This window comes from Megachile rotundata, chromosome 3 (assembly GCF_050947335.1).
Source record: "Megachile rotundata isolate GNS110a chromosome 3, iyMegRotu1, whole genome shotgun sequence".
Taxonomy (NCBI): domain Eukaryota; kingdom Metazoa; phylum Arthropoda; class Insecta; order Hymenoptera; family Megachilidae; genus Megachile; species Megachile rotundata.
Window position 1 is genome coordinate 21,995,744 of NC_134985.1, and position 27,155 is coordinate 22,022,898.

The 27,155-nt window shown below is 43.3% G+C and overlaps 1 protein-coding gene across 11 annotated transcripts in view; it reads left to right on the forward strand.

Annotated features, from left to right (window-relative positions):
• The window catches only part of shaker (potassium voltage-gated channel protein Shaker), a 161,165-nt gene that overhangs the window by 88,999 nt on the left and 45,011 nt on the right, over nucleotides 1–27,155 (forward strand). Inside the window, exons 1-2 of one of the 11 annotated variants that reach the window (XM_076529924.1) lie at nucleotides 4,567–6,584; nucleotides 7,017–7,201. The exons of 9 other annotated variants lie outside the window; for them this stretch is intronic. In XM_076529924.1, coding sequence (XP_076386039.1) covers nucleotides 7,128–7,201 — 74 coding nt within the window. In that variant the 5' untranslated portion in view covers nucleotides 4,567–6,584; nucleotides 7,017–7,127. Of the gene's footprint in view, nucleotides 1–4,566; nucleotides 6,585–7,016; nucleotides 7,202–27,155 lie in introns of those variants that run through there. One more of the 11 variants, XM_076529925.1, reaches the window with a different exon arrangement.

Sequence of the window (27,155 nt, forward strand, 5' to 3'; positions counted from 1 at the left end):
AAGTAAAGAGACACGTTGTAAACGAAAGTAGTGCACGGTGTCGTATATCGTCGCAACTAGAGTCGCGAGCAAAGTTACATACCTAGGCTTAGATGTAGGGAAATCCTGTGCATGAAAGAAGATTATGTCGTACATTTTCGACATTCGTTCTTACGTTGAATGGGCAGCATCAGTTACGTGACAACCTATATTCTCGGCAAGACTTTAGGGAATCTCGTTCTCGCGTCCTCGAGGAGTCGATACGCATCGTTAGGATCCCAGGCCGCGATTCCTGCAGTCGAAATTTAATTGCATCCTCGACTCCAGCTCGCAACCGAGATACGTGGTGTCGCATTAATACGATATTTCCGCGGCGAATTAGGGAACGTGCGAGCACATAGATTATCCACGAGGACTTTCACCTGAAATTTAATTTAATTCCACCCCTTCGGATACGCCTACACTGTCATTCATAATCCCCTTCGCGTATACAAAGTTTCTCCTGCGAGCCTTGCTACACAGTTATTACGTTCGGAAGGGTGAATCAGGATCAAGGTCGTTGCAAGATTTTGCTAATGTCGATAACGGGTTCTCTACCAAGTTGTCATCGAGATTACTTCCGTGGCTCGTTCGACGAGCTAACTTTCGTTCGAAATTTCTTTGGGAAAAAAAGGAGGATCCTGTTATCACGGTAGAACGACGTCGTTGGCGACCCCTGTTCGTTTGTTAGAACGAAATCGAGGGATCAACGAGGCGGAAGGCAATTACATCTTACGATCGAGCGCAGCCGAAATGCCGCGCGTCCGTGCATTAATTCGCGCGCGCGTGCACGACAATAGAGCTGGCGGCGCGTGCACCCTTTACTCTTCCGTTCGTAACGCGGACACGTTAATCCGCCAAATTTATCCGCTAGACTTGTGTTTTGTCCAAAGAATTCTCTTTCGACCCGTTTTAAAAGAAAAACGGACCTTTCGAGACGCGGCAGCGGTTCTCCGCAAGCAGCGTACTTGACACAATTGACACGCGTTCCTTTGTGGTCATCTCTGGTCACGAGTGCTTAACTCGACGAAAATCTCTCTCGTAACTCGATCGTACTCGAATTCTGTTAATTCCTTAAGTCACTGCTGGTCCAAATTATGAGTCAGATGAAACTTCGCGATGAATTATTGCGCTCTTCATGGAAGGTTCTATTTATAGATTGGACAAAAGTATAGGTTACAGTTTTGACTACAGCGTACTCGCAAAGGACACTCGTAGTGCTCTGTATGCAGTAAGCTTTATGACCCACATATTTCGCAGCTCGAAAGTTGGTTCAAGTTTTGAAATCGTACCAAAAGCGTTTCGTCGCACAAAGACCATAAAAATTGAAGCGATATCGAAAACGACAAAGCGGTCATAAATTTCGGTAACGCGGACAGTGTTGACCGAATTATCTCCCTTTACATTTCGTACTTATCCCAATTTTCCGTTGTAACTGTTTCTACGGAATTACATTTCCTTATTGTCTCTCGATCAAAGAGCTTCTCCCCGATAATTCTACGTATTCTCGTCGAGAATAAAATAACATTGTTTAATTCGTTTCGTCTCGTTTTGTTTGAAAAGATAAAAGAACGAAGGGAAGGTTCGTAAGGAAGCCAGAAATTGAATCGTTGCGCAAAAACACGCCTTTTAACTTCCGCAACGGCTAATAAAGGCTTTCAATCTCGGCGCAAAGCAGAATGAAAATAGATTTCCCCTTGAAACTAAAGAGGGGACAAAATTCTCTCCGTTTCAGCCTATGTACCGAACTAGCTATAAATCTCCCGATAGGGAAATAATTGTCCTTAACTCGTTGAGCTTCTCGTCATTTATCGACGACGACGTTATCGTTAACAGCAGCAGCGGTAACAGCAACGGCAGCGGCAGCAGCGGCAACGGCAACAGTAGAAGCTCGGGCTGAAATCTCGTTCGTTGAATTTCTGTAACCAGAGGGTGCGCAGTGTTGCGTGCATTTTCCCGAAGGAAGTGCTGGCGGCAATGTGTGCTCGTTCTAGGCACGGTGGATCGACGACGAAGCGGAATCGCGACCAGAAGCGATTCGATTCTGTCGAATTCTACTCGGTTCCCCGAGATTTCAGCCTACGTCGACGAAAACTTGCTACGGTCGATCGACTCGGTGTTAGATTGTCGTAAAGTCGACGAGTTTTCGATCAGACTGACTCTAACCGCTTCAAGAATGCGAACACCGACGCCTGCAAATTTCGATGTATTCTAACGTAAATTTTCCGTGATTAAAGAAACCGAGGTGTTCTTTATTCTTCCTTAGCTTTATTTTAGATATCAGTTGCAGTATACTAATTTTCACTTCGAGGATAAATTTTCAAACACCCTGCACTTTCTTTGAATAGCCCTGTACATGTCTACTCGAAGGGTTAAAGCGAAGCGATGTACGATCTCTAATTTTTTCCCGAGGAAAGTTTGTGGCACTCTCGTTATCGAGATCGAAACAGATCTTTCTCGCCCACGACAAGCGATTACTTCGACGAGCGTGTCAAACCGTGGCGGCAATTACTGGCAGACATTCGTTACGCGTCACGTCTAGCATTTTTAACGTGGCGTGCAGTATCGCGAAAATAATTGAGGCCTTGATACCGCTAGTAATTACGTCCTCTTGCTGGAACTGGGTATGGATTTGCCTTGAGTCTATCGGCAGTCTATTTTGCGCCATATACGGACATTTCCAGTCGAATGGAAAACTTCGGGTCTGGAAAAGATTAGTCCGCTTTTATAGTGACATCTTTGCATTGCTAATAATTCCTGGGGTACTTGTCGCTTCTCGTCAATTTTAAAATTCCTGCATCGAAAGCACACGTCGTATGTACGTCTTTTACATGTTAACGTGTACGTTGAAACGTATAGGGTGTTTCATGTTCATTCCTCCAGACGGCATATTCTATAATTAAACAGAAGACACGGTGTTACGTGAATATAGGGATGCTTTATTATAATGTTTTGACAGAAATTCATTCCTTCAGACGGCATATTCTATAATTAGACAGAAGACGCAGTGTTACGTGAATATAGGGATGCTTTATTATAATGTTTTGACAAAGATACCGAAATTATGCATAACAGATTTCCTGTTCGGTTTAATGAAAAAGATTGAAATGAAGGTTATATGACAATAGATGTAATTTCCATTGCAACGCTGTATAATAAAAATGAAACATTTTGTACGTACAACGAGAATCACAAGAATATGGACATATTTTAGCGTTTATATGTGAAAGGACGTACGTGTGCGACTTTGGCGCGTAAGGGGTGTAGCATAATGTGGTATTTATTAATAGGCGCGCAAAATCGTACGTAAATTAGCCGAAACCCTTCGAAGTATATTAAAGAGCGTACACATCTTTGATACTACTAATGGACACGAAAGGGCGTACACCTTTTGGTACGTATTAATAGACGTACGAGTGCGTATATATACGTATCCTGTAGTCAAAGGGTTATAGTGGCATATCCTGTCGCCAGGCTGGTTTGTTTGGGTTAGCATGCACCCCGTTATACGGGGAGATTGCCTCTCTTTATGAAGTCGCTTGTAGAAGGCGGAGCTAAACGAGCAAAGCACGTGGTGTTCATGGAACGAAGAACTCGTCGTGCCTCAGTTACCTTTCGACCTGTCAACAATAGACGCTGCGCGTCGCTCGCATGCGTCTTGAAGCGTGTCGCGCGAATGTCGTTCAGTGAAAGTGAAACTTTTATCCTCCACGGTGCACTAAATTCTTCGCGAAATGATCCCCCTTTCCGCCGTGATACTCCATCGAGTTGTCTAATTGAGCCATAAAGCGAACACAAATTCGAGCTGGAAATTGTGGTGCGCGAGAAGATGGTGAGATAGTGCTCTACCGGTGAACAGAAATATCAGCTTCCCTGCAATTTACCTGGATTAAAACTAACGCGTTCGGTAACTTCGTATTCGAATACCGCGTTAATCTAATCGACAAGCTACGCTCGTTAAATTTGGAAAATCTGTTTCTCCGGTGAACATCGGTCCGAGTGAACTGGGGTTGATAAAATGGAACGTGTTCCGATTGACGTTTAGCTTAATTAAATCTGATTCCTCATAACGTATTTTAATATTTCGAACTGTTCGCCGCAGTGGTGACACGTATCGAGCCGTGTTTTCCACGGAACGACAGTCAATTTCTTCGAAACGCTGCTTGACAAAGGCACGGCAAAAGTGCCATGCTGTGTCTCGTACGGGGTTGTATCGATCACGGTACTTACATTACGCGAAACGATATGAATATAAATTGCAACTATTCGTGACAGCTTCGTATTTTAAACATCAGTGAATTTTGGTTCAACGTACTCTCTGTTCAGAACTCTTTCGAACAAAACGTATGGCTCTATTCAAGATTCTTTGAGACCCTCGAACTCGCATAATAGATAACCCAATCGAGTCCCAACCGCCATTAAATTTTCGAACAGGTTAATCCGCATGAACGGTGCGCACGTTGGCTCTATTTTAGATTCCTGGAAGCTCTCGTGCTCGTCTGATATATAGCTCCATCGAGTTTTAAATACCCCTAACTTCCGAATTAACTTGATACGTCTGCAGTATTGCAAATGTCGTATTTAAGATTCTTTCGCGCGGTCGGGTTCGCATAATGTACGACCTCGTCGAGTGCCAAGTGCCTCTAAATTTTTCGAGTAAGTTAACATACATAGACGGTGCGAACGTCGCTCTATTAAAGACTACTTCAAACTCTCGTGCTCGGATAATATATGACTCTATCGAGTTCCAAATACCCGTGAATCTCGGGCTTAGTTCCCATATTTACATAATGCAAACGTCGTTTTCATTTAATATTCTTTCAACCTCTCGTGATCGCGTAACGTACGACTTTATCGACCCCCAAATGCCCACGAATTTCGGATTAAGCTAATGCGCATACCCGTCGCGGACTCTATCATCCTTTCCAGTTCTCGTATTCGCAAAATATAAGCTCCATCAACTTCCAAATATTCATTCAGTTTGTAAATGGCAGTCCGCAGACAGAATTTTAAAACAACAGACTCGGTACGTGGTGCATCTTTCTGCAAACGGGAAAGAATTCGAATCACACCTCGATTTTAAAGAGCTCGACGAGGTAGAGGGTTGTTAGTTTGTGACTGGTATTCTGAACAACGCGACGGTCCATTAATTATACTCTCGTCGGTGGAGGAACGAGGTCGCGACGGTCGAGTGGTTTCTTTAACGAAAACTCGGGCTTTAAAACGGTATTTTCAGAAATTCGATAAAATTTCGGCATCGATAGCAGAAACGATAAGATTACAGGCGATATCAGGTGTGAATTAAATAAGCGACGAATATTTCGGTATAAATAAGCTCAGTACGAGCGATTAAGGTTAGTCGAACGTCGGAAAGGCAAGTTGTATGAAAAGCCACGTAATTGTTGAACTCCTGATTCTTCGTAATCTTCATTCTCGACTTCTAAAACACCGTATGAATTACATGAGAAATCGCAATAAGGCAGCGAGTATCGCAAACGGTTAAATTCACGGGGGTTAGTTGAAAAAAAATTACAGGTTTAGCGCATAATGTGCACGTAACGTTTCATCGAACGACAGTCGCGTGAGCAGAATCGATGGACGAGAGGTCGCGTTTATCGCGATCCCTTCATAATCGTGGTTGCAACCACATTGCCGATCGCACCGTTCGTTCATAAAACCGGGACAAATGAATTCCGTGAATTTGTTCTCCGAACTCGTAAAATGAATCTTGTGGACAATTTAACGCGACATAACGACGTTCAGAATTCGCGGCCCGTTTTTCATCGGTTTCGAATCTTTCTCGCCTGGATCGCGTGCCAAACGCTCTTGCGCGAATTAAGTAATAGAAAAACGACGATTTAGGGGCGCTCTTATTTGCGGAAATTGTTTACGCTGCACTTTCAGCACGATTCAGGTTCTCACAGTGTTTAGCTCGGCGAAGGAGTATAAACGTTATCGCATCGTTCACGACTTATGAAAATTACATCGTCAACTACCCCCGATTGTCACGGAATTCACCCCTCGGAGCTCTCGGCGACGGCCACCTTTGTTATCCAAACTCTTTAACGAGTTCTCTTCCTCTGATCGATTATAAAATTTAACCCCCCGATTTAGAGTGACGTCCTTCTCCGTTACTCAACGCGTCCGCGAGTTCGTCAACTTGAAGTAATTCATTCTTCCTGTATCAGACTGATCGATGAAACGAGCTAACGAGAGTTGGCGAAAACTCGGCTCGACCGTGAACCATCCGTAACGACCCTCGTCCCTTCGAGTAGTTGCCGGTTGACATCCGGTCGAGTGAACGGACAAACGCAAGTTTCGTGGTTGGTGGTTGTCGAGGTAAAACGACGCAGTGTAATAAGAAGAAGATAATACCAGGATCATCGAGGCACGGAGGGATGTTCGACCTTCGTGGAAGCTGATCTCGAGGGTTATTTAAAAAAAAAAGAGGGACAAGGCCGCTTATGGAACAGCACGAATAGAAAAGTTCTTGGCGAGGCTGAGAAACAGAAATAACCGCGCATCGCGCAGATACGAGATGACACCGGAAACGAAGGATCCAACATGTTCGTAATCCTGACGACAGAGAGTAGGGATTCAAGAGACGACACTCTTTGTCGGCACCTTTGGTGTCTCGGAAATGTCCCTTCAAACTGCTTGTGCGGGAAATTTAAATGAAACGAATCTAATTGCGCGTGTAATAAGTAGAAATCTATTTATCGTACACTTTCTGTACATTGCTTTCGAAGTATTTGTATCAATTTTACAACATTGAGTTATCACAAATAACTTCTAAAAAAATGACAAACTATCACAAGAAAATACAAATGAACGTGTTACCGAGGAATGACGAAACATTTGTTACGAATAAATGATTGATGAATGCGCAAGTTTGAACTATTCTTTTCCGGTCGTCATAGTTGCACACTGTGCACATGTGCATTTCGAAACCCCCACCCTGATTCATATAAATTGGTGATCTCTGTCTGTTTAAAAAGTGAATTTCCTTGATGAGTGTCGGTTCTTGTTACATCCCTACTCTTTGCGGACGAGGCATTTATGAGCCTAGAATGGACATCGAGTTTTCAGTTGCCCGTGGAGATTGAGGTATGGCCGCGGTAGCCGGCATCTATGGATTCGCTGAGGAACGACACACCAGACATACCGAGCATCGGCAGCATCCGTGAGTTTCACGTGAAACGCGCGATAGCTTTCCAACCGATACGTTTATTTCGATTATTATATTCTACATAGAAAACGGCGTGTAGTAGTTATTTTATATCTGACAGAAATTCGAACGGTCTTGTCTAGATTTTCCTTTCTCCGCTTTTCTACTTCCCGTGGCTGTCAATCACTCGAATATGGGTTACACCGCATGTTGTACCCTTAAGAACCTAACCGTCCTTCAAAGCGTTGCGTTTCCGTTGCACTTATGTCTTTTCGAAATATTTTTAACTAGATGAATTTTCTGTCGGAGATTCGCTCGTGATATAAGAACGAAAGGCAGGTTTAAAAATCGAGCAAAGGAGTACAAGCGATTTAGATGGAGTTGTCAACGTCGCTAACCGCGCGACACAAAGTTACGATTCCAAAGTGGCGTGGTGTTCCCTTTCCAAAGTTTAGCAAGGACTTTCTGATTCAATAATGCAAACACGTTGGTACCTACACGTGGTTAGTGCGAAACTCGTGTTAGCCTAATTCTTTGTTAGTTGTGTTAAATCTATAGTCGTGACACGCTTCGGGAACAAAACAAACTGTTGCTGTAACTTAGAATCGATCATCGAGCTAGGAACTTGCTTATTTTACAGTAAACAAATATTATCAAGGATTTACCTGTAGAAAAGTGAAAAATACTCGAAAGTAACAATATAGAGTTCGATAGTGGGAATTCTGTTACGAACAATATCTTGACGATAGAAACTTTTATATTCCATGAAAGTGAGTTATATCGACACGCAATTTACTTCACTTTTAAATTTCTAGATCCCCATATCTCTACCCTATATTTCTATACACCTATGTTCCCAAATCTCTATATTCTGATACTCCTATATCGATATCCCTATATTCTCATACCCCAAAATTCCCACATTCTTATATTTCTCTACCCCTATGTCTCCACATCTCGAGATCGTTATTTTCCGTAATTTCTACTGTCACCTGTAATCTCGGACAATTTTTGTCCAAAGAAATATTGTTTCAGATCGTAATTTCTTCTTGTTAATCCTATCAAGATTTATTTTCCCTTTATAACCATTGGGAGTGGTTCTATTACTCGCAGGATTTTTTATCATCCGCAAGGTTTCCAGTCGAGAAATACAAATGATGCAGTCAATTTTGCGGGGTTAACTTTACGAGCTTCGTGTTTTATTGCTGTTCGACTGAAGAAGTCGGAACTGTTACGGTTTCAAGACATAAATCGAGACTGATCGTTTCTTTGTTCGCTCTGGAATAAGAGCAAATACGCCGTCATTGGCAACAGACGATCACTGATTTTGTTCCAAACTTCTTGTTACGATGAATCGTGGATATTATCGTTTCTTGTTATTTGCATTCCTTGCCAGGACGCGCACGATTAACCACACGTCTCGTGACGTTAAGTTTCCAACTATTTCTTGCCCAGATTCCCAACCGTGGCGAAACGACGTTCAAATATAAGCACAATTACATCATCGTTATACCACTTTTCCGATCGATTCGCTTTTTTTAATTCGTCTCGTACCAGAAGCGATAGAAAAAAGCTGTAACAAGATCGAAAACGGAAGCTACTTAAGCGACGCTTCTGAAAAGTTTGTCTTGATCTTGTTACACAAACGAGTATCCGATAGGAAGTGATCTATCAAAATCGTAAAGTTTGAGATTCACGCGGATTAATCGGTGGTGTCAGTGTTTTCTTACACAGCTGCTACTTACTCGTCTATCAATAATCTCGACGCTGCACACTGGGTGCACGTGTGTATAGAAGGGTGCTGTGTACAGGAATGGAAGGGGTTTGAAACGCTCCACGGTCGTGGGTTAATTGATTTCCAATAGCTAGCTGACCGGCCTTCGTACCCCACGTAGAAGCACAACCGTGTATCCGCTGCCCATGTCCTCACACAATCAACCATCGATACGCTAACTGCCGGATACGTTATACAGGATGCTAAGAAAGTGATGGTCCTTCACCAAAATCCTCGTTTTGTCGGAACTTCCAAGAAAACATAAATTACTTTTCTTTAATTAAAAGGTAAGATCGCCGTACCATAAGTATTCGCAGGCTCCCTTTAACATTTCCTTAGTCTTCTCTTCATTATCATTAGCTTCTCCCAAAACGGAAAAAGTAGTGGCAGACCATTCTTACGAGTCTTTTTATTCGAAAGAGTATTGTATTCGAACGTCCACGAGTAAAATTGCATAATTTGATATCAAAAGTGATACGATAAGTTTCGAATCAGCCAGTATATTGTCGATAGAGAATTCATAGGTCCGTATCGTTGCGCGAGTTAATTGGATCTTAAACAGAGCAAAGCGTTCCTCTAGCTTGTTTACGAGCCTAGTCAGTCCCTATTCGAACCGTGGATGATTTTGTTGTTCCTGCTGCGAACGTGCTGGATTACTTCGTAAAAGACCTATGAAGTGGACGATTGAATTGGAAATTCAGTAATTGCGCAATGGATTCGGAGGCTGAGCGAGAATTTCGTTTGCCGGCAAATCGATTTAAAGAGCGAATCTGCTGACAGTCGGGATGTAGATTTTGTGGCTCGATTAGAGCTCGTGCTTTTGTCTTTTCTTCCTCTCATTTCCTTAACAAACAGAGTCGAATAAAATAAACAATTTCTACACTGGTACACGACGTGGCAATGTAACGTGATAACGTGTGGAAATCGTATACGAGTTCCTTTTATACTTTGGGATTCGATTTTCGTTAATCCGTTGTTTCAAGAATCAGCCATTCGCGATATCCTCGAAATGCCACGTTCGATAAGATCGTCGACTGACAGGACTTACACGAATTTCGGTTTTTATCGGCCCTGTGCACGACTCGGCGATTCAAAGTGGTGGTAATGTCGCGAGATCGATTAAAAATATCGAAACGGCTGAGCTGCCAGTCGCACGTGCATCCCCCAAGGAAATTAGTCAGACTGGAAGCGCAAAGCTGGCAGGCTGGTAATGTTGCATATATACGAATATGTATCAATATCAGTTAGGAATGTTCTGCATGGAACGACTGCTCGTTTGTTTCGCCGCGATTTTGACGTACCAATTATCAGGCTGTCTTCCGCTCGTTTGTTTTCGTCTTTCTACCGGTGGTTAGATATTCATCCCCGAAACTAGATTGATTCGCTATTAATTCATTCGTGATCACGAGGCGGTGGGAAGATTGATAAATGATAACGAGAAGAGTAATTAAAGGTCAACGATGTGGCAACCGAAGGGGATAATTAACCGAATGCTGCGGCTTCGTAGGCCATTTTGAGCACTTCGTCTCGTTAATGACGCTTGATTATTAAATGCTATATAGAATATTCGAGAAACGAGCTCCGGAACTTTTAAGATGTTTCAATTATTAAATCGAAGAGCAGAAAATTGCATTAAAAGTCGCTTGCCTTGGAAAAATGATCGATTCGCGTAGATAGAATCACCCATGCCACGTTGGAAATCTTGATGAATCATTAAGCCTCAAACCTAAGTGCTGTTTTGCGATACTTTCATGTTCAGAGGTCGTATTCGTACGCGATAACATGATAAATGTTACATATATGGAAATTTCAAAGTTTGATGAAAAATTCGAAATCCGTGTTTGAATAATAGAAAAATCAGATAGCGGTAATCGTCCGTTGATTTCGTAGATATCGGGACAATTTTTCGTGCTAAACGATCGAACAATAAGGGGATGTAGCGACGCCGAGCGTCGTCAAAGCGGCGTCTCTAAATAGAGGGCAGCACTATGCTAAAGTATAGTACGATTTCGACTTTACCGACCGTCTGGATATCCGCGTTTGATACAGCACCCACGCTTTCAATTAAACCCGCTTGTTCGTTGAAAACTTGAAGCGGAAAGCTCGCCTTCTGCTCTTAATCAAATCGTTTTTTCGAGTAATCAGCTTCGCTTATCCGCGATACTTTTGTTATCGAGACAGACATAATCTCTGCAGTTGTTATCAGAATCGAGTAACTTAATGCTTTACCTACTGTTCTCGGATCAAATGTATAAGCGTCTTCATCGTAATCGAAGTCGAAAAGAATACTTTCTAATACCGACGAAACAATTAAATTTGCTTACAGAGTCAGTCAAGTTCAAAGACACGATTAATTACTTTTTAATCGATGAACAATTCCTGTGATTAATAGACTTCCAGTCGGTAAGGCGTTGTAGAAGTATTATCAAACTTCACGATTAAATAATTGTGGTAATAGGAATTATTTATATCGATTGAAGGATGCATTCAGTTAATGGTAAATCGTTAAGAATTCGTCAAGTATGTTGGACTATTAGGGGTTTCCCGAATCTGACATCGCAGGTGCTTTCCCTTGCAAATAGCTAGATTGTCCAGCGACAAATTGGCAATTAACGCTGCGAACAGGGAAGGGTTGGGAACACCAATTAAAGCTGGACCTTGTTATTATCAGTTGGCACACCCCCGACTCGTCTCTAAGGGAAGAACTGCCTCTCTCCTTTGGCACCTTCGAATCCTCTCGCAGGGTAACGTAACTATCTTCTCGAGAGGCAGAGGGGGCTCAAGTAAGTCCACAACTTTCTTCGATTTCGATCGTCGAGATTCTTATTGCACGAGAAAGTTGTATGAAAGAATTTCTATCAATGTAGAAACGTGTCGAGTGACTTTCTATTCGAAGCGAACAGAATTTTTGATATACAAGCTCTTTGTAAATACTTGTATTTGCTTTTAGATCTACAAACAATAGATATACGCTTTTATTCTCTACAAATAATTTATTAATTTCTTGTTGTACAAATGAAGCGATAGATGACTCGTAATGTTTGTTAGGTTATTATTAGATCATTCCTAAGCGAGGAAATATGTGCAAGGCTCGGGGAAAATACGTGAAACGATCGTAGACAGCCTGGCAGCGTGTTCTTGCGATTCATGGTGATTCCCATGTGACTAGGCGTTCATCGATCCGAGCTTGGAAATAGGCGACTGACCTATACCGTGAGGATTTTACAGTCGTTTTCATATTATTCTCTTCGTTTTATTTTCTATTATCCCGCAATTGCCGTATATCGGTTAAGTATCCTTTGTATCGGAACTGAAAAGAAATCTCCACACGTGCTTGACTCGCTTAAAAATTACCTTGAAATTAAGGCGTGTCGATTATGTAACAATCACGATAAACGAATAGATTCTGTAAGTTACACGGGAGAAGTAATTTTTCGCGAATCCATAAGGATCAGTAGCTCGACCCAGATAGAAATTTGCATACCTGAACTTGGGTTGATCAAATATTACGATACGAATCCTTTCCGAACATTCGATAATCTCTGTAACATGGCGTCGAAAATAAAACCCGCGTTACATGTAGCCTAAACACATCCTCTTTTCCCGCGAAGTGAATGAATAAACAAACAGAAAAGCAAAGAAGATTTAAAGATTATCCTACACGCACCATACGATGTACACGTTGCAATATTCACGAGGGTTTATCGATCGAAGCGTTGCGAGACACGATTCTCGACATATTCTTCCGCGTGCGTGCGGAACCCTGTCGTTTCCGCGCCTTTTTCCCACGGGTTTTCCTCTTCTTCCATCCTCTCGCCACGAATATGCATCGCGGTACGAATACCGTGCATCATTAACCCCTAGAACATCTACGCACACGCGGCGCAAAAGACGCAAGAACAAAGGGAGGAGCTCGGCTAATAAACTCATCGATTTTCCTGTTCCATCCACGGCCCCGAACAATGTTCTCGGGAACAGCTAACGATCCCTCGTGCAGAACTTCCTGTCGACGGAACGCTCGCTTGCTCGTCAACGAACCTCGCTTTGCGAATCGAGACAGACGAGGGTGGATGTTCGCATCCATGAACCTGGAAAACTGTGGGAGGCTCGCTCGTTCGAGAACGAACCTTCGCGCCGAGCGATCTTCCTGCATCTTTTGTATTTTATGCATCAATCGCATTTTACGATTCTCCAGTCGTAACGTATCAACCGATTTGTTGTTAACTCGTTAACCATTACCCAAATATATTTCTAGCGTAGCAAAATATTAAAAAATAATTACAGTGATCACAGCAATCTTTTCTGAATCGCCCTGTAGAAGAAAGAGTACTAGACAGTACGTCGAACTCTTTATACTCTTCCTCGACTACTTGTTTTATTTTATTTTGTTGGTAGTTGTTTCAGCCTGACAAGCTCGTAGTTTCCGTTGAACGAGCAATTTTATCGCGACTCGTTAAGGAGAAGACAGAGCCTACATATAATAAGATCACGGAAATTTTTATAGCGGTAATTCTGTTCACGGGTTGGACACCTTGCGAGCTAACCTTGCAAGTTTCTGTGTAACCTAGTTACTGGCCTGAAAAGTTTGATCAATTTTTTCCGTGACAGAAATTTGGAGAGCGTTTTTCGATTGGCATAAATTCAAAATTGGATAGGCTGCAGCATTACGCCACGCCAAGTTACAATCTCGTCTTATATCTTTTATGTTTGTGTGTAGGTGCATTTTCTTCGGAGATGGCATATTTCGTTATATCGCTCTGCTGAACACGCGTGTAATTTTTACCGTTTTTTCATTGGTAAAGCAATAAAAAAGATGAATAATTTCTTTCGAGGGTTTTGTTGTGTACATTCTGAGATATATATGTTGTTCAATTACGTGGAAACAAAATGGTTCTGACGCTGGAACCGTTTTTCACATGACCTTTCCTACAGCTTGCAGCAGAACTATTCTATATTTGGCGTAGGACAAAAATTTGTTATTATCTGTTGACATTTACTGCAGAGCACACATGGATATGTCAAAATATTGATTTTTCTTGAATAAAGTTCGTATCAACCCCAATTTTTCTTCTCATTGTAGCGTGTTACGAGACAAAGACAATTTGGATCTTTTTAAACTGCGAAGGTTCTCGAAAATAATTGACAATTTCGGAGCACGTAAACTCGGGGATTATAAATGGAAAGCTCAATGAAGCAGAGAGAATTAAAGGTGTTAAAACGTTCGTAAGGCGAAGCGAACGGTCAGTTTCGGAAATAGTCCGTATATCCTCGCGTTCCAACTTGACCCTGAAACGGTTTCCGGCTTCGCGAAAATCGACCCCGATGACTGGTCGACCCGTTTGGCAGGCCAGCAAGCCGAAATATTTTCGGGTCTCCGCACATGCTTACCACCTTATCCGTGAACACATGTCTCCCCCCGTGTGTGTATACGTGTACGAAAGAGCGGCAGGGTCAGTTGGTGCAATGGAGTCGATAAGGGTAGCGAGTAGATCCCGGTGACTAGCGCCATCTAATAATCTAGCCCCGCAATCATCATCCCTCCGAGCCGAGAGACGAAAAGCTGGCTGGCTCGCAGGGACATGCAGGGTGCGCTGCTTTTTGTTTACGCCAGTGAATTTCAAGCCCCTTTTCTTACTCGTCACTCGGATGGTAGCCTCTGATCGTTCACTCGCACGTTGCGAGTCGTTCGGCATGGCGATGGATCACGACCACCGAGTCGAACAGAAGGGAAGAGTTAGTTAAGCGGGCGTACACGGTTCAGAGAATAAAATGCCGTCCAAAGGGAGTCGCTGACGGATGTGGTGTTGTGCCTGGTCGGAGTAAGATGGGGTGAGAACGGAAGTAGATAGAAGAACGACGCGAATATCCCGTCCCACGTGGAACCACGCTTGCAGTGAGCTAGAATGCACGCGGTGACGCTTCGTGAAAATACGGTGTTACGCGACTCAGGAAATTGATCGTTTCACTTTACGCGTTTGACCCATTCGGTTAGCGTGCAATATTTTCCTTTCGACGATATTAACTTCTCGATACGTCATTTTCAGCGATATCGGTGTTATTTGCAGTGAGTGAAGTTTCGATTAAACTTTGATTTCGCTCTCGTTTGTTAATAGAGCGATCGATACGAAGTGTCTTGACAAGTATTTAAAAAAGTCCTTAAAACGTTTCCAAAAGTGGTACATTGCAAAGGTCCAAGTTAGAATTAGTATTTCGTCACGATTAAAGTTGTTTCAACCGAATGGGTTAATGTGTACTAGAAGAAGCAGCATTGAACGTATACTCGGCTTGATCATCTACTTATTAGGGAGGAAATGGCTACAGTTTTTGTTTTGTCATAGACATTTGCTATCCGCTTCTAAACGAAAACATTTTCCATATAGTGTCGCCATCTTTTCAATTTGTACTGGTAAAAACTGAGGAGGAGAAGTTGAATCACCTCGAAACCTCAGTGTTCGCTTCGTTAGCGAAGAGTGGATGCTCTAGTACGAATGCTCGATAGAGTAGGCGAATGCTGCTTTGAAATTTCACGAAAAACGCGACATCGTACGCGGCTTGAGAAATCATGTTATTTGTAAGTGATTTCTCAAAAAGTCTACGAGAGTAATACTACTGTACCTGCGATCAATAGTATGCTATAACGTAAAGTTTCCGTACAGAAAAGTCACATGACTGCGTCACGTGACATTCGCATCAATGAAACATAGACAGAGAACTTTGAAAAATGTCATATCTTCGCTTTGGCAAATAAAATGATCAAAGTACGATAACGGTGTTTGACTCAATCATTTTGTACGATATTTGTCCACAGTGTAACTAAACTTTCATTTCAGTTCAACGAAATTGCTTCGATTTAGCGGTGAATCGTTCAGTCGGTTCAAAGGCGCCGCGTCGAAAAGTGCGGCGTTAAAAGAGCCAAACAATTCGAGGTTAAATCTTCGCGTAACGATTTTCTTTATTTTTTCTCGTTTAGTCAATCGTTGTTTTCGTTCGTGATTCGAAGAACAGGGCTTGCACGTTTTCGTCATCGTGCGAGTCGGTTATTCTCAGAGGAATGAAAACGCCCGTTTACGCAGGAAGAACACGGCTCTGCTATAATTAGTGATGTCCGGAGAAGCGGCCTTCCGAGTTCGTTCCGAACGGATCTAGAATTGATCCCGGAGGCCATCGAATGTCTGCTCGAAAGCGGGAAACAATAGAAACAGCACACGGCCCGATTGAACGAAACCGAACTCTCGAAGGATACAAATCGAACAGATCTGTTTTTGACCCACGCAGACTAGAACGGTTGCTCTATTTACGACTAGTAAACGGTTCGTTCGATATAGTATAATTCTTGTAAACTACTTTATTCGGTTACGTGGCTTTATCTCCACTGAAACGTTAGGCAGAAATTTTGCGTGAACATGGTCTCTTGTATAGTTGACCACGTGTTCTATCGCCACGTTGAGTCGTGGACCGTTACGTACTCAACCCGTTGTATCGCGACCGGGTATCCAGAAATGGATGCGTCCTGAATGTCGCGACAGCATTCGATACCAGTTTTTAAGGGTTCAGAATCGTTGTATCGAGGTAATGAGCCGAGCTTACAGCTCCATTAACATTTGTAGGATCGTTGACGAACAAAGTTGACAGTCGAGTATGTTTGTTTCGTATTCGTTGCAATTTTATCTCGTGCCCAGAGGACAAGAACGATTAGTTATCTTGATCTTGATCCGAAACCTCGATGAACAGCTGGGTCACTGGGTTAAAGCCTAAATAACTTGACGGATAATGCGGCTCTGCGTCGCGTACTTGAAGTAATCGGCTAAGGGTTCTCGAATCGAGGATCGACTTACGCCACTGAACAGACGTACCGTTTAACGCTCGAGTGCGAACCACTTCCCTTGCGTCACTTCTGCTCTCTCTGTTTACCATTTTTCCTTTCCTGTTTTTTCTTCTTACCAAACAAAATAAGGATAGACGAGGAAAAATTCGATGTTCGTCCGTAACTACTGCTTACAGGGGAGGTTTTGCTGTTCGTCATAATTATACGTTCATGCATTACGACAAACGAAAGCTGAGAAGGGTAGGTTTGAAATAGGTTGGACCGAGGTTAGGTTTTATTTTCCTCGAGCAAAACAGGAACAAAGAGGAGGAAAATGTGCTACTTACTCGTTGACTTACGGAAAACGAAATTCAAATAGGTTAGGTCAAGTGTATTATCTTTTTTCAAAAGAACTGTTTGCGAGAAATGTTTACTCGCAATTAAGGGTGTATCAGAGATACTATCGAAGATTTTTATTCGTGGCACGAGCATCGCGTTTTTGACACGAATGCAATATGTATCGAAAACATAGAAATGAATCGTGAGAAGATGCAGCAACGACAGGAACGGTCAGTTTATAAGCTCGTTAAAGCTGCTGGAGCATGTAAACGATTCCCGTGGGAAGGGTCAGTAATTCGATGCACGTCCACATCGCTTATTTCCTCATTTACGCAGAATCATGTTGCTCCGTCATCGCCGGAAACGAACGTGACGTTTGCAATAACCAACGATATTTTAACGACGTTAAACACGTGGAAGGCAATCGTATCGGGTGGCAGAAAATTCGTTAGGCACATCGAGCGTCGTTGCAAGGTTGGTTACTGGCAATTCGTCGGATCAGAGCCATTCTGGACGTTTCATTGATGCCTCGCGCTACATTCACGGGGTAACCAGAGTTAACCACTCCCATCGAGGCCATGAGAAACAGGAAAGCTGACCTAGATAACTATGTCCACGACCCGATTCGCCCCATCTTCACCGAAGCCGGTGAATGGATCCGACATGACGCACACACCATACCCTCACCCTCTGCCCCTCTCTCCATCTCACCCCCGCTCTTTTCCTCTTCGATCTCTGCATGTCCCTGCTTTTTCGCTCTTTTCCTCTCTTTATTCCTTTCCCCTTCGTATTTTAGCCTTTTTAATTTTCTATTTTTTCTCCTCGTCTTTCTCTTTGAAGCTGGTACCTCGCGTCCCAGCTGTTCCGCTTGTTTTTTCTCATTTTTATACCTATTCTCCTTTTGCTTTTCGTTCAGTCTCTTTTTTTAGATTGTTTATGCCCAACATTCTTAATATTTTCTTTTTAAACTACCCTCTTTACTCTCTTGCTTTTCTAATCTCTACTCTCTTTACCTCTATATTTTTCTTCCGACCATAGCCTTCTCTTCTCCGTTCTCTATTTTTCTTTCCTTTAGGTATCTCCGCGTTTATCTACCTGTGTATTTCTATCTCTATTTACTTTATCCTCTGTATTTCTCTGCCCGTGTGTTTCCGCCTTTATTCGTTTCCGCACTTTCACCTCCATTCGTTTATTCGTTCGTGCACTTATCTTCGTATTCGCCGGTTTTCTCTCCACCCGTAACCTTGTTTCCTGCACGTAACGGTCAGGATTAGCACAAGAGCAGAGCCCCTTGTGGAACACCCCCATCCCTTCTGCTCATGTCCTTTACGATCTACAGCCCCACCAATCATGCATGCATTATGCTAGCCGCTGTATCTGATGCGACACTGGTCTCGAGGTAATTACGCGTGGACGGCTTTGGCAGGTTAACGTATGAGGGGCGATTCGAGTTTAGGGGAGCGCTCGAGTCTCGGAGAGAACATCTCCCTACGGGTGCTTCATCCGGAGATGGGATCGTTTGAAAATTTATTCTGTAAATAGCTGATTATTGGCCACGTGTTGACACTTATTTCGAGGGCCCGAGCGAATCTGGAAGAAAACGCGATCGCGGTTAGGAAAATGTTTTTGGAATTAACTGCTCCGTCCTTGATGGAACGATTTCCGACGATCTCGGTGCAAGATTATTTTTGGACCAGCTTGCCGGAGTCTCGTGATTCTCGTTCTCTATCCTGACATTGTTGAAGTATTTTTATAGCTTTATGGAAACGTCTGGACAAATGTTGACTTAACGTCCGCGGAGATGCCTCGTAAACAGTTGCATTAGCTTTCTTTAACTCTGTCGAAATTGGATAATATTTTTTACTCTAAATACTTTTCGTTATGGTTTACCAATTTCTGTCGTATTACGATATCGCAATGCAATTATATACGCGTGTCTGATATTTGATGCAAGTTTCAAGAGCAAAATTCTAATCACGAATTTTGGTAGCTGATAATAGGAAGATATTATCAGCATACGTGCAGGGTGTCAAGTACCGAGGGAGGAAATAGCGAACATGTACGTATATTCGCGAAAGTCAATTCGCGGGCTAACGCATGATTATCGACAAATGTAATTTGCGAGACGCAGCCAATAATAGATTTCCAATTCGCTAGCTAGAAGGTTTCCATTAGACCGCATACCCGAGGTGGGCTATTTCAACGTTAATTCGTAGAATAAATTGGTGTTGAAACTCTTCGATTCGTGATGCAACGTTTCCAATTATTCACGTTCAATTTACGATTTACCAACGTAGTTATTGAAACGTTTACGTAAATTTGAGAAATTTGCTCCGGAATCCAACGTGTTTCTTGCCAGTACGTAGTTTTAGCCGTTGCAACATCTACACTATACATTTAGCGCTTCGATTTCGAATCGATGTTCCACAAACAGCTACATTGGACAAATACTGTAGGTACGTTATTAATAACGTCGAATTCGAGGACACAGACGGTGTACCATTGATTATACATGTATCGACAGGACGCATACGATATGTTATCAGTTAAATTTAATTAGAACATCTATGGTGTGCCGTACAATAGGCAAAATTGACATTAGAAGACGCAGACGGCGTACATCGGGTACATCATAGCATACGGTGTGTTACCCATTACATTTTACCGGAACGCACAAAGTGCATTGCCTAATATATTGCGTGTCAGATTAGATATCTACGTGTATGCCATCAATTACATTGGATTAGAACGCACATGGTGTGTCGATTGTACAGGATCGATGTCCCAAGGTGTACACGCTGTTCATTAAACTGAAGCGACGAAACAGGACGCATACGGTGCGTCGTTCGCTACACGCGAATCGGATCGCGCACACGATGCATCCTTGAATACTTTGGACGTATCCGTTTGAAACGCGTTAAAAGCGTTTAAACGTCTCACAAAGGAAACAATAGTTGCCCAGTGGAGGTTTTTAACAGGTTGCACCCGATATCTCGACTCGTTTAATCTCTTGTTGCTCCAAACGTGGATCTTCCGGGCACTCTCGTATTAAAAGAAGCACTTGGTTAAGATCAATCATCGAGTGCACCCAGTGCTACACCCTATATTGTCTTCTTTGACGCGAGTCTCCTCGATGTTGACGCTTTCTCACGATGAGTTTAATACCTCGTTTCCGAGACTCTTGAGACCTGCACCCGCTGGGTATCCGGTCGTTAGTGTTGCTGCTGCTACGGTTCGTACGTGCCAATAGTATTTGCCATTACTGGCAAAGCTACTACTGTATTCATCGTTACTATTATATATTCGCGTATCGTGCTCGCGTGTCAGGTGCTCAAAAACAAGTTTTTTATCCAAAAAATTCTACACTTCAAAAATCTGTTTGTTTCTTCCCAAAGCTAACATGTATCTTCAAAAAAGGGCGCGTGTAAAAAATTCGGGCAACGAGTGACGAACCGGGTCAGAAAATAAAAAAGCGAAGGGAAGTCTGTTGGGAAGGAGGTCGTACGGTTGCTTTCGAAACAAGCACGTTTTCTCGTGAATCGCGGATTTTAGGAGGCACACATACACGCGCGCGGGCACGAAGATAGCCACGATTCATCGATAAACCTTTACGACGATTCGATGGTACAGTTAACCGGTATCGAGGACAATGGGAAACGGTGTTGTGGATTGGAACGGCGAGCATCAATTGGCCAAATTATTCTGTCGGCACAAAGAACGAACGAGTTACCCTGGTCCCGATATCAAAAGTTCCGCGGTGTAATTTGAAATAGGGCGGCCGGGCTGCGGATGCGAGCCGCGTCGTTGGCTTAGCTCCACGTCGCGTTGCGGATTGTATTTCGGTGGCCCACATACTCCGCGATATTTATTGGCGTCTCCTCACTTTTCATTCGGAATTTCGCGGGGTTCCTCGCGGATCGAACCGTCTTCGACCTTCGCGATCGATCACTGTACAAGCAGCCTATGGCAACTTCTATAGTCTTCGCGTTGAAGTAAAGCGAGAAAGATCAGCTACGTAACTCCGAGACTTTTTACGAGAATCAGAGCTGAACAACAAGTTGCTCCACAGGGAGACGGTCCTGTTTGCGAGCGTCTGTCTACACTAGTTATTGTTAGGGTAGTAGCCAGGCAATGGGGACAAGAATGTTCGTATAGGTCCACGAGTACTTTGTTCTTGCGCGTCGGATATCGAATTAGACGATGTAAAATAGCACGCGTCGCTGTTCGTTCCGGTTTTACGTGCATCGGAAAGAGGACACAATTAAAAGAAGCTTTAAGAAATAAACAAAATGAAAATTAGTACATGAAAGAATGAAAAAAATGAATATACACGTAAATGTAAAGAAGAAATTGATCCGGATGCATTTAGAATCGGGCTGAATGGTCGTGCAGAGAATGCAGGTATTTTCTGGGGTACTATTCCAGTCGATCCTGCCCTTTATCGGCGTAATTGTATCGCCGGAACCGAGAGAGGAACAAAGGTCCTTTCAGAGTTCCTCTGCGAACCGCACGAAACGTACCGGATACGCCCACTCGGAAATACTTGCGAGCTCGAATTATACCGTGATTTCTGTAACGCGAAACGCTAATTAATTTATTCAAACTTACGCAAAACGTTTGCTTCCGTACGAGCCACGAATTAGTTCTGGTTGTTCGAGATTCTTAACAAACTGTCGGGACGCACGCGACGAAAGCCGACGAAACTTTTACGGACAACGGTGGACGATATTTATTCAAGATCGATTCGAGCGCAAGACCTTCGAATTAGAACGCGCGGCGATCTAACGAGTGACCATATTTCGTTCCGCCTTCCTGTACAAGCGCCAGACGAGTGGATGAGCGAATTCTAGTAGTATAGATCTATAAAAGCCGCGTGACGGGGCAAGTAGTAAAGTCCTCGCGTATGGTCCGACCCCGATAGGGAAACAAGCGGATCGACGGAAGCGGTCGACCTGAATTTCAACGAAACTTTGCCAATTTGTAATAGGAGGGGAGGGGCTGGAAGCAGCGGTAAACTTTTTAATTTGGCTGTTTCAGCCGATTCTTTGTTCGAAGAACGTTTCGTATCTTATCGAGAATCTTCGCGAAATTGAAAAATTATTATCTGCAGCGTTAAGATCTCTTCTTCGAATAAATCTTACGCTCGAACGTCTACTCTCGAGAAACACACGGATTCGAGAAGCTCGAAACTTTCCGAGCGTGTTGATTGTACGAATTTCGCTCGTTAAGTTCGCGAAACCGTTCGATGTTTGGAATATTCTTAACTCGCTTCGAGAAACGTACCGTCCTCTGTTGGGGCTTTTTATCCTTTGTAATTAGTTATTTCGTTTGAACGTCTTAAGCTGTTTAGAAATGTACGATTCCCCGATGAAGAACAGCTTTCTATTTATAGCCTCCCTGGCCGCCCTTCTTTGTTCTTCGCGATTAATCACGTCCCTTGAAACTCGTAAACTATTAGAGGATACTATTCCCTATTGGGAACTAGCTTTCTATTTATATCTCTAAACTGCTCGATTCTCGTAAATCTACATCGTCGAACTCCCCAACGTCGATTCTCTTCGACTTCTATACCTTCCGTTATTTAAATCTTGCCAAAACATCCATCAATCGATAGGTTGCACTCGAAGAAAGAAAGAGAAGGAACCCTACTAATACACCATCGCGCAAAGACGATGCACTCGGCGTAAGTAGTAGAGCTCGGTGTATGGTCCGGCATGCGCTACTGAAAGATGGCGCACTGACCTTGGTCCTTATGGTGGTCGAGCATGCCGTTGTAGGTGGATCAGCTGACTCGAATATGGTGGAGGACGAGCGAGCAAGAAAAAGGGAAGAGTCGAAAGGGGATGTAGAGTGAAAAACAGGTAGAGCAGAAAGGGTGGGATGCCAAGAACGAGAGCAGCGGAGAAACGCGAAAACGAACGAGAAAGGGACAGAAACGTTGGAAGCAAAAAAGGGGAAATACGAGGATGGTGGGGATGAGGGCGAGCTGGTGGAGAGCCAGGATCAACCGTGGTTCTCTGGGTATCGGAGGGGTGGTTCGCGTCTCGTGGAGGGGACGAAAGCGAGCAGAGAGGGATGTATTGATTGCTCGCAGTTGGTGCGACGAGAAACGTTCTCCGCGAGGAGAAAGAGGATGGGCATAGTAGACGGAATAGGAAGGAGGGACGAAGCAAGAGGAGTATCCTGTAGGTGTAAAAGAAAGGAGAGATCGGAAAAGAAGATGGAGGGACTTAAATTATAGCAGAAGAAACGCGAACGAAGATAAGGAGAGACGAGCAACGACGAGTGGGAGAAATTTACATAAAGCAAGAGAAGGAAATAAAGAAAGCGACAGAGACTCGTTACCTGGGTTACGCAGGAAGAAACGGAAATGCAGGGATGATTGCGCGAGCAATGTACAGTGACTCGCGTATTTGTCTCGAGTAGTTTGAAATTGTAAGGAAGTTGCTGATACCTTGATCCTTATCTCCTAACTGCTGAGAAGTACAGCTGACTCCGAGACTGTTCCGATATTGCGTTTTTAATTTATGCGCGTTAAATCTTGGTCTTCTAAATTAGATTCCAGACATTATACCGCTGTTTATAACGCGTACAATAGTAACGCGTGTACAAAAGTATCGTTTAATTAACCGATGTTTAAAATCCGATGAAAATGACTGTGCAAATGTTTCGGTCTTATTTTTATCGCCGAATAGCAAGTTATTATTTGCAGCAAACAATAGAACGCTATTACGGTGTTGCGTGTCGAATGGTTGATTTTGAATCGTGACAAGCTGACACGATTTGACGACATAAAAGTACTGCAAAATAGCCTGTATACCGTATCAAATTGAAGTTTACGGTTTCGCGAAAATGACTACATAAGCGTTACTATTGTTTACGTGGAATGAGTGGTTTCTCGTTAAAGCAAACAATATTTCTCGTTCCAAAATCCGCAATTTTCATATACAGGATTTAGCAGTAACCAAAAACGGAGAGTAAATGTCCAGATTTCTCGTGACAAAGCAACTGGAAAATTTGTTGGTTACGGTACGTAAGAACCCGATAGAAGGAGGAACTGCTGACGTATTCTTTCGATTTACAATTTCTCGTGGTCTCCCTCGAAATCCGCTTGACTTTCGTTAGACTAGTTCCCTATATCGGAAGCAGCATCCTTGCGAGTTGGTCATTCAGCTTCTCACGTGTCCTACGACAGGACGAAGAAAGGGAAGAATGAAAGAGGGGGAAAGAGATAGGTAGATCAATGCCGTTACACTGCAATGCTGCCACACGCTATTCCATTTCCTTCCGTCCCGGTCGAGCGCAAAGGGAGCTTTCAGAACGGAGGGTTCGTTCGTTTAGGTGAAACGGAACGTCGCGATGTAGGTCGCCAACGACGATGTCATGGTAGTCACGAACGAGAGAAATTCCTCGACCAGAGCCACGATCGAACGAACACGCCGTTCGATCAATGGGCCGTCGACATTGATTTCATCCCATTTACCCAGACCAGCTTGCACACCTTTTTTTTCTTCTTCTTCTTTCGCTCCTTATTCGATGAATGAAGGCGCAAGAGCTCGTTACCGGCGGAGAACTTCGCTGGCTATTAATTAAGCGATCGTTTGGGATGAATTAGAAGTTGTTTTCTTAATGCCATCGGTTGGAACGGGATTTCCAAAGATGCTGTTGACGAACAACTTTGATTCTATTGTTGTACTTGGAGTTTCACGGGAGATCCGCCTGGAAGACGATTGTCCAAAATACCTGTTTAAACGGAGACCGTTATTACGCTACCCTCGTAGGAGATTAAATAAAGAGACGGAATCTAATTAGAAATCGGTGAGCACGCGAGCGCTATAATCGGAACCGTCGCGTAAGTTTGCGGATGCTCGGGGCGAAAGTTGACGTTATTGGGAAGTTACGAGTTCTCTCACGTAGCAGATTTCCGACCCTATTGGTCGATGCGTTAGATTAAACAAACCTTGTCAAATCTGTCTGAAAACTAACTCGATACAAAGCCGAACCCTAGCAATACGACGCCTTGTCATATTCTCCGTCTGATCAGCGTCCAAATCCCGGCGGTGCAGGAATTACGAATTAATTTGTCTCCCTCTAAACGCGGGGCCCAGGACAAATGCCCCGTTTACTCGACTATAATGCCGGCGGAACTGGTCATAATTATTACACGAGTTCTGATTAAGCTTCGAATTTGTTACGTAATAATAATGACTCGTCGTTCACGTTCCTCGTGAACCGTGTCCGATATTAATACTCGAACGAGCACTTTTAATGAGACCGGGCGAAAATATAGGTAGCTGAAACAAGTAGTACGAGGCAGAATTTAGCCGCGGTGCACGTGTGGGCCTCTCATTCATAATCCGACATGAATATGTAGCACCAATACCTCTTGCTCGTTACCGAGTAACACGAACTGCGAAATATCGTGTACGGCAGGGTACACTGAAAGCCAAGAGTACATGACCAACATTATCTGGTGCCGCTACAGCGTACTTCATCTTGTAAATTGAGGCTGGCGTAAAATCGTAGTGGCAAGCACGAGAGGAAAGAGAAAAAAGGAACGGCAGAGACGAGGTAGAAAAATTGCTTTGATATACATTCTCGAGCGTATCTCTGCACTTGACTCTGCTAATCGAACGTCGAGTTTGTTCATCTTTCCCATTGAGTATCCTTCATTCAGCCGTTCTAATAAATTCATCGACTATACATCGATAGCCGTTCGGAGCACCGCTTTTTATATTTTAACTCGAAGACGCGTTAAGCGTTTCGTTTATATTTAACTTACGTTCCCATTGCTCGATGTCGTTATAACGTAACGAAAATAAGTATGGGATATTGTCAACAAATTCCAATAGCAGCAGCAATATTCGAATACGCCGATTCCAATATCCCGATATCGGTATTTTAATATCAATATCGAAATTTAAAATGTGCTGATTCATTCGTTTTAAACGCGATCACAGAAGAAGGATTTCGTCGTCCTGTTCCAATTTATGTTTAAAGTTATCGATCGGCGTCGCGAATATGGTACAGAAACCTGGAACCCTGTGATTCGTGCAGGTAGTTGTTGCACGATAATAGAACTAATATAACGCTTGTATCCATTAACGGTACAACTTCATATTTCATCGTTAGTACTCTTAATGAACGAAAGTATCGATCATCGAGAGTAACGTTCTCTTTCTACGAGAAGGGGACAGGAGATCCGCTCGACAATGGGAAAATAATTCTGGAACGATAAATTTTTTGAACGACACATTGAAAAGGATCCTCTCGCCGGCCAATTCGATTCTCCTCGCGGAAAGACGAAGTAGTCTATCATTCAGATATACGATCCGATTAAACGCTGTATCCTGTTCCCGCGAAATTTATTTGAAACTCGTGAAATCATTTCACAATCTCTCTCCGTCGCGCAAGAATATCGAACTCGGCTTCTCTAAATACCATTTTAGATACTACACCTTCGCTTTTATAACGAGAGTACTTTCCGTTCTACTTTACCGGCCGCGTCATTAAAATTCTAACTGGTCTATTAGGAGTTAAAGTCTTACTCGTCGCAGGAACGTACGACGTTGCCGTTGAAAAATAAATTTATCCCGCATTCTCGACTTATCCTCCCATCCGGAATAACCCGGTGTCATCCTATAAGAGGGAACAACGCGTAAGGTATCTGGAAAATAATGCATGTATGCATAAAATCGCGGAGACGAAAGGAGAGCTAGAGATTCCCATGAAAAGACGAGGACGCTCAGGTGTTCCCATTCAGTCACGGCTCGGGCGTAACTGGTCGCGCGACTGTTATCGATCAACGATGTCCAAAGTTCCCTGGAGAAATAGCGATCGCAACCGTCCGAAGGAGAGGATCCGACGGAAGATTAAGTGGTACAAAGGGAAAAAAGTCAGGCAAGCGGGAAACGAAAGGGAACGACGGCTAGTCGAGCGTTTCCGATCGTTGCCGAGCATCGTCGACACCGTGTGTGCGCGCGCGCGCGCGACCGTCGCCGGGTTCGAATGGCGCATGGTCGTCGCGAACGGACACGAGCGTTCGCGAGGAC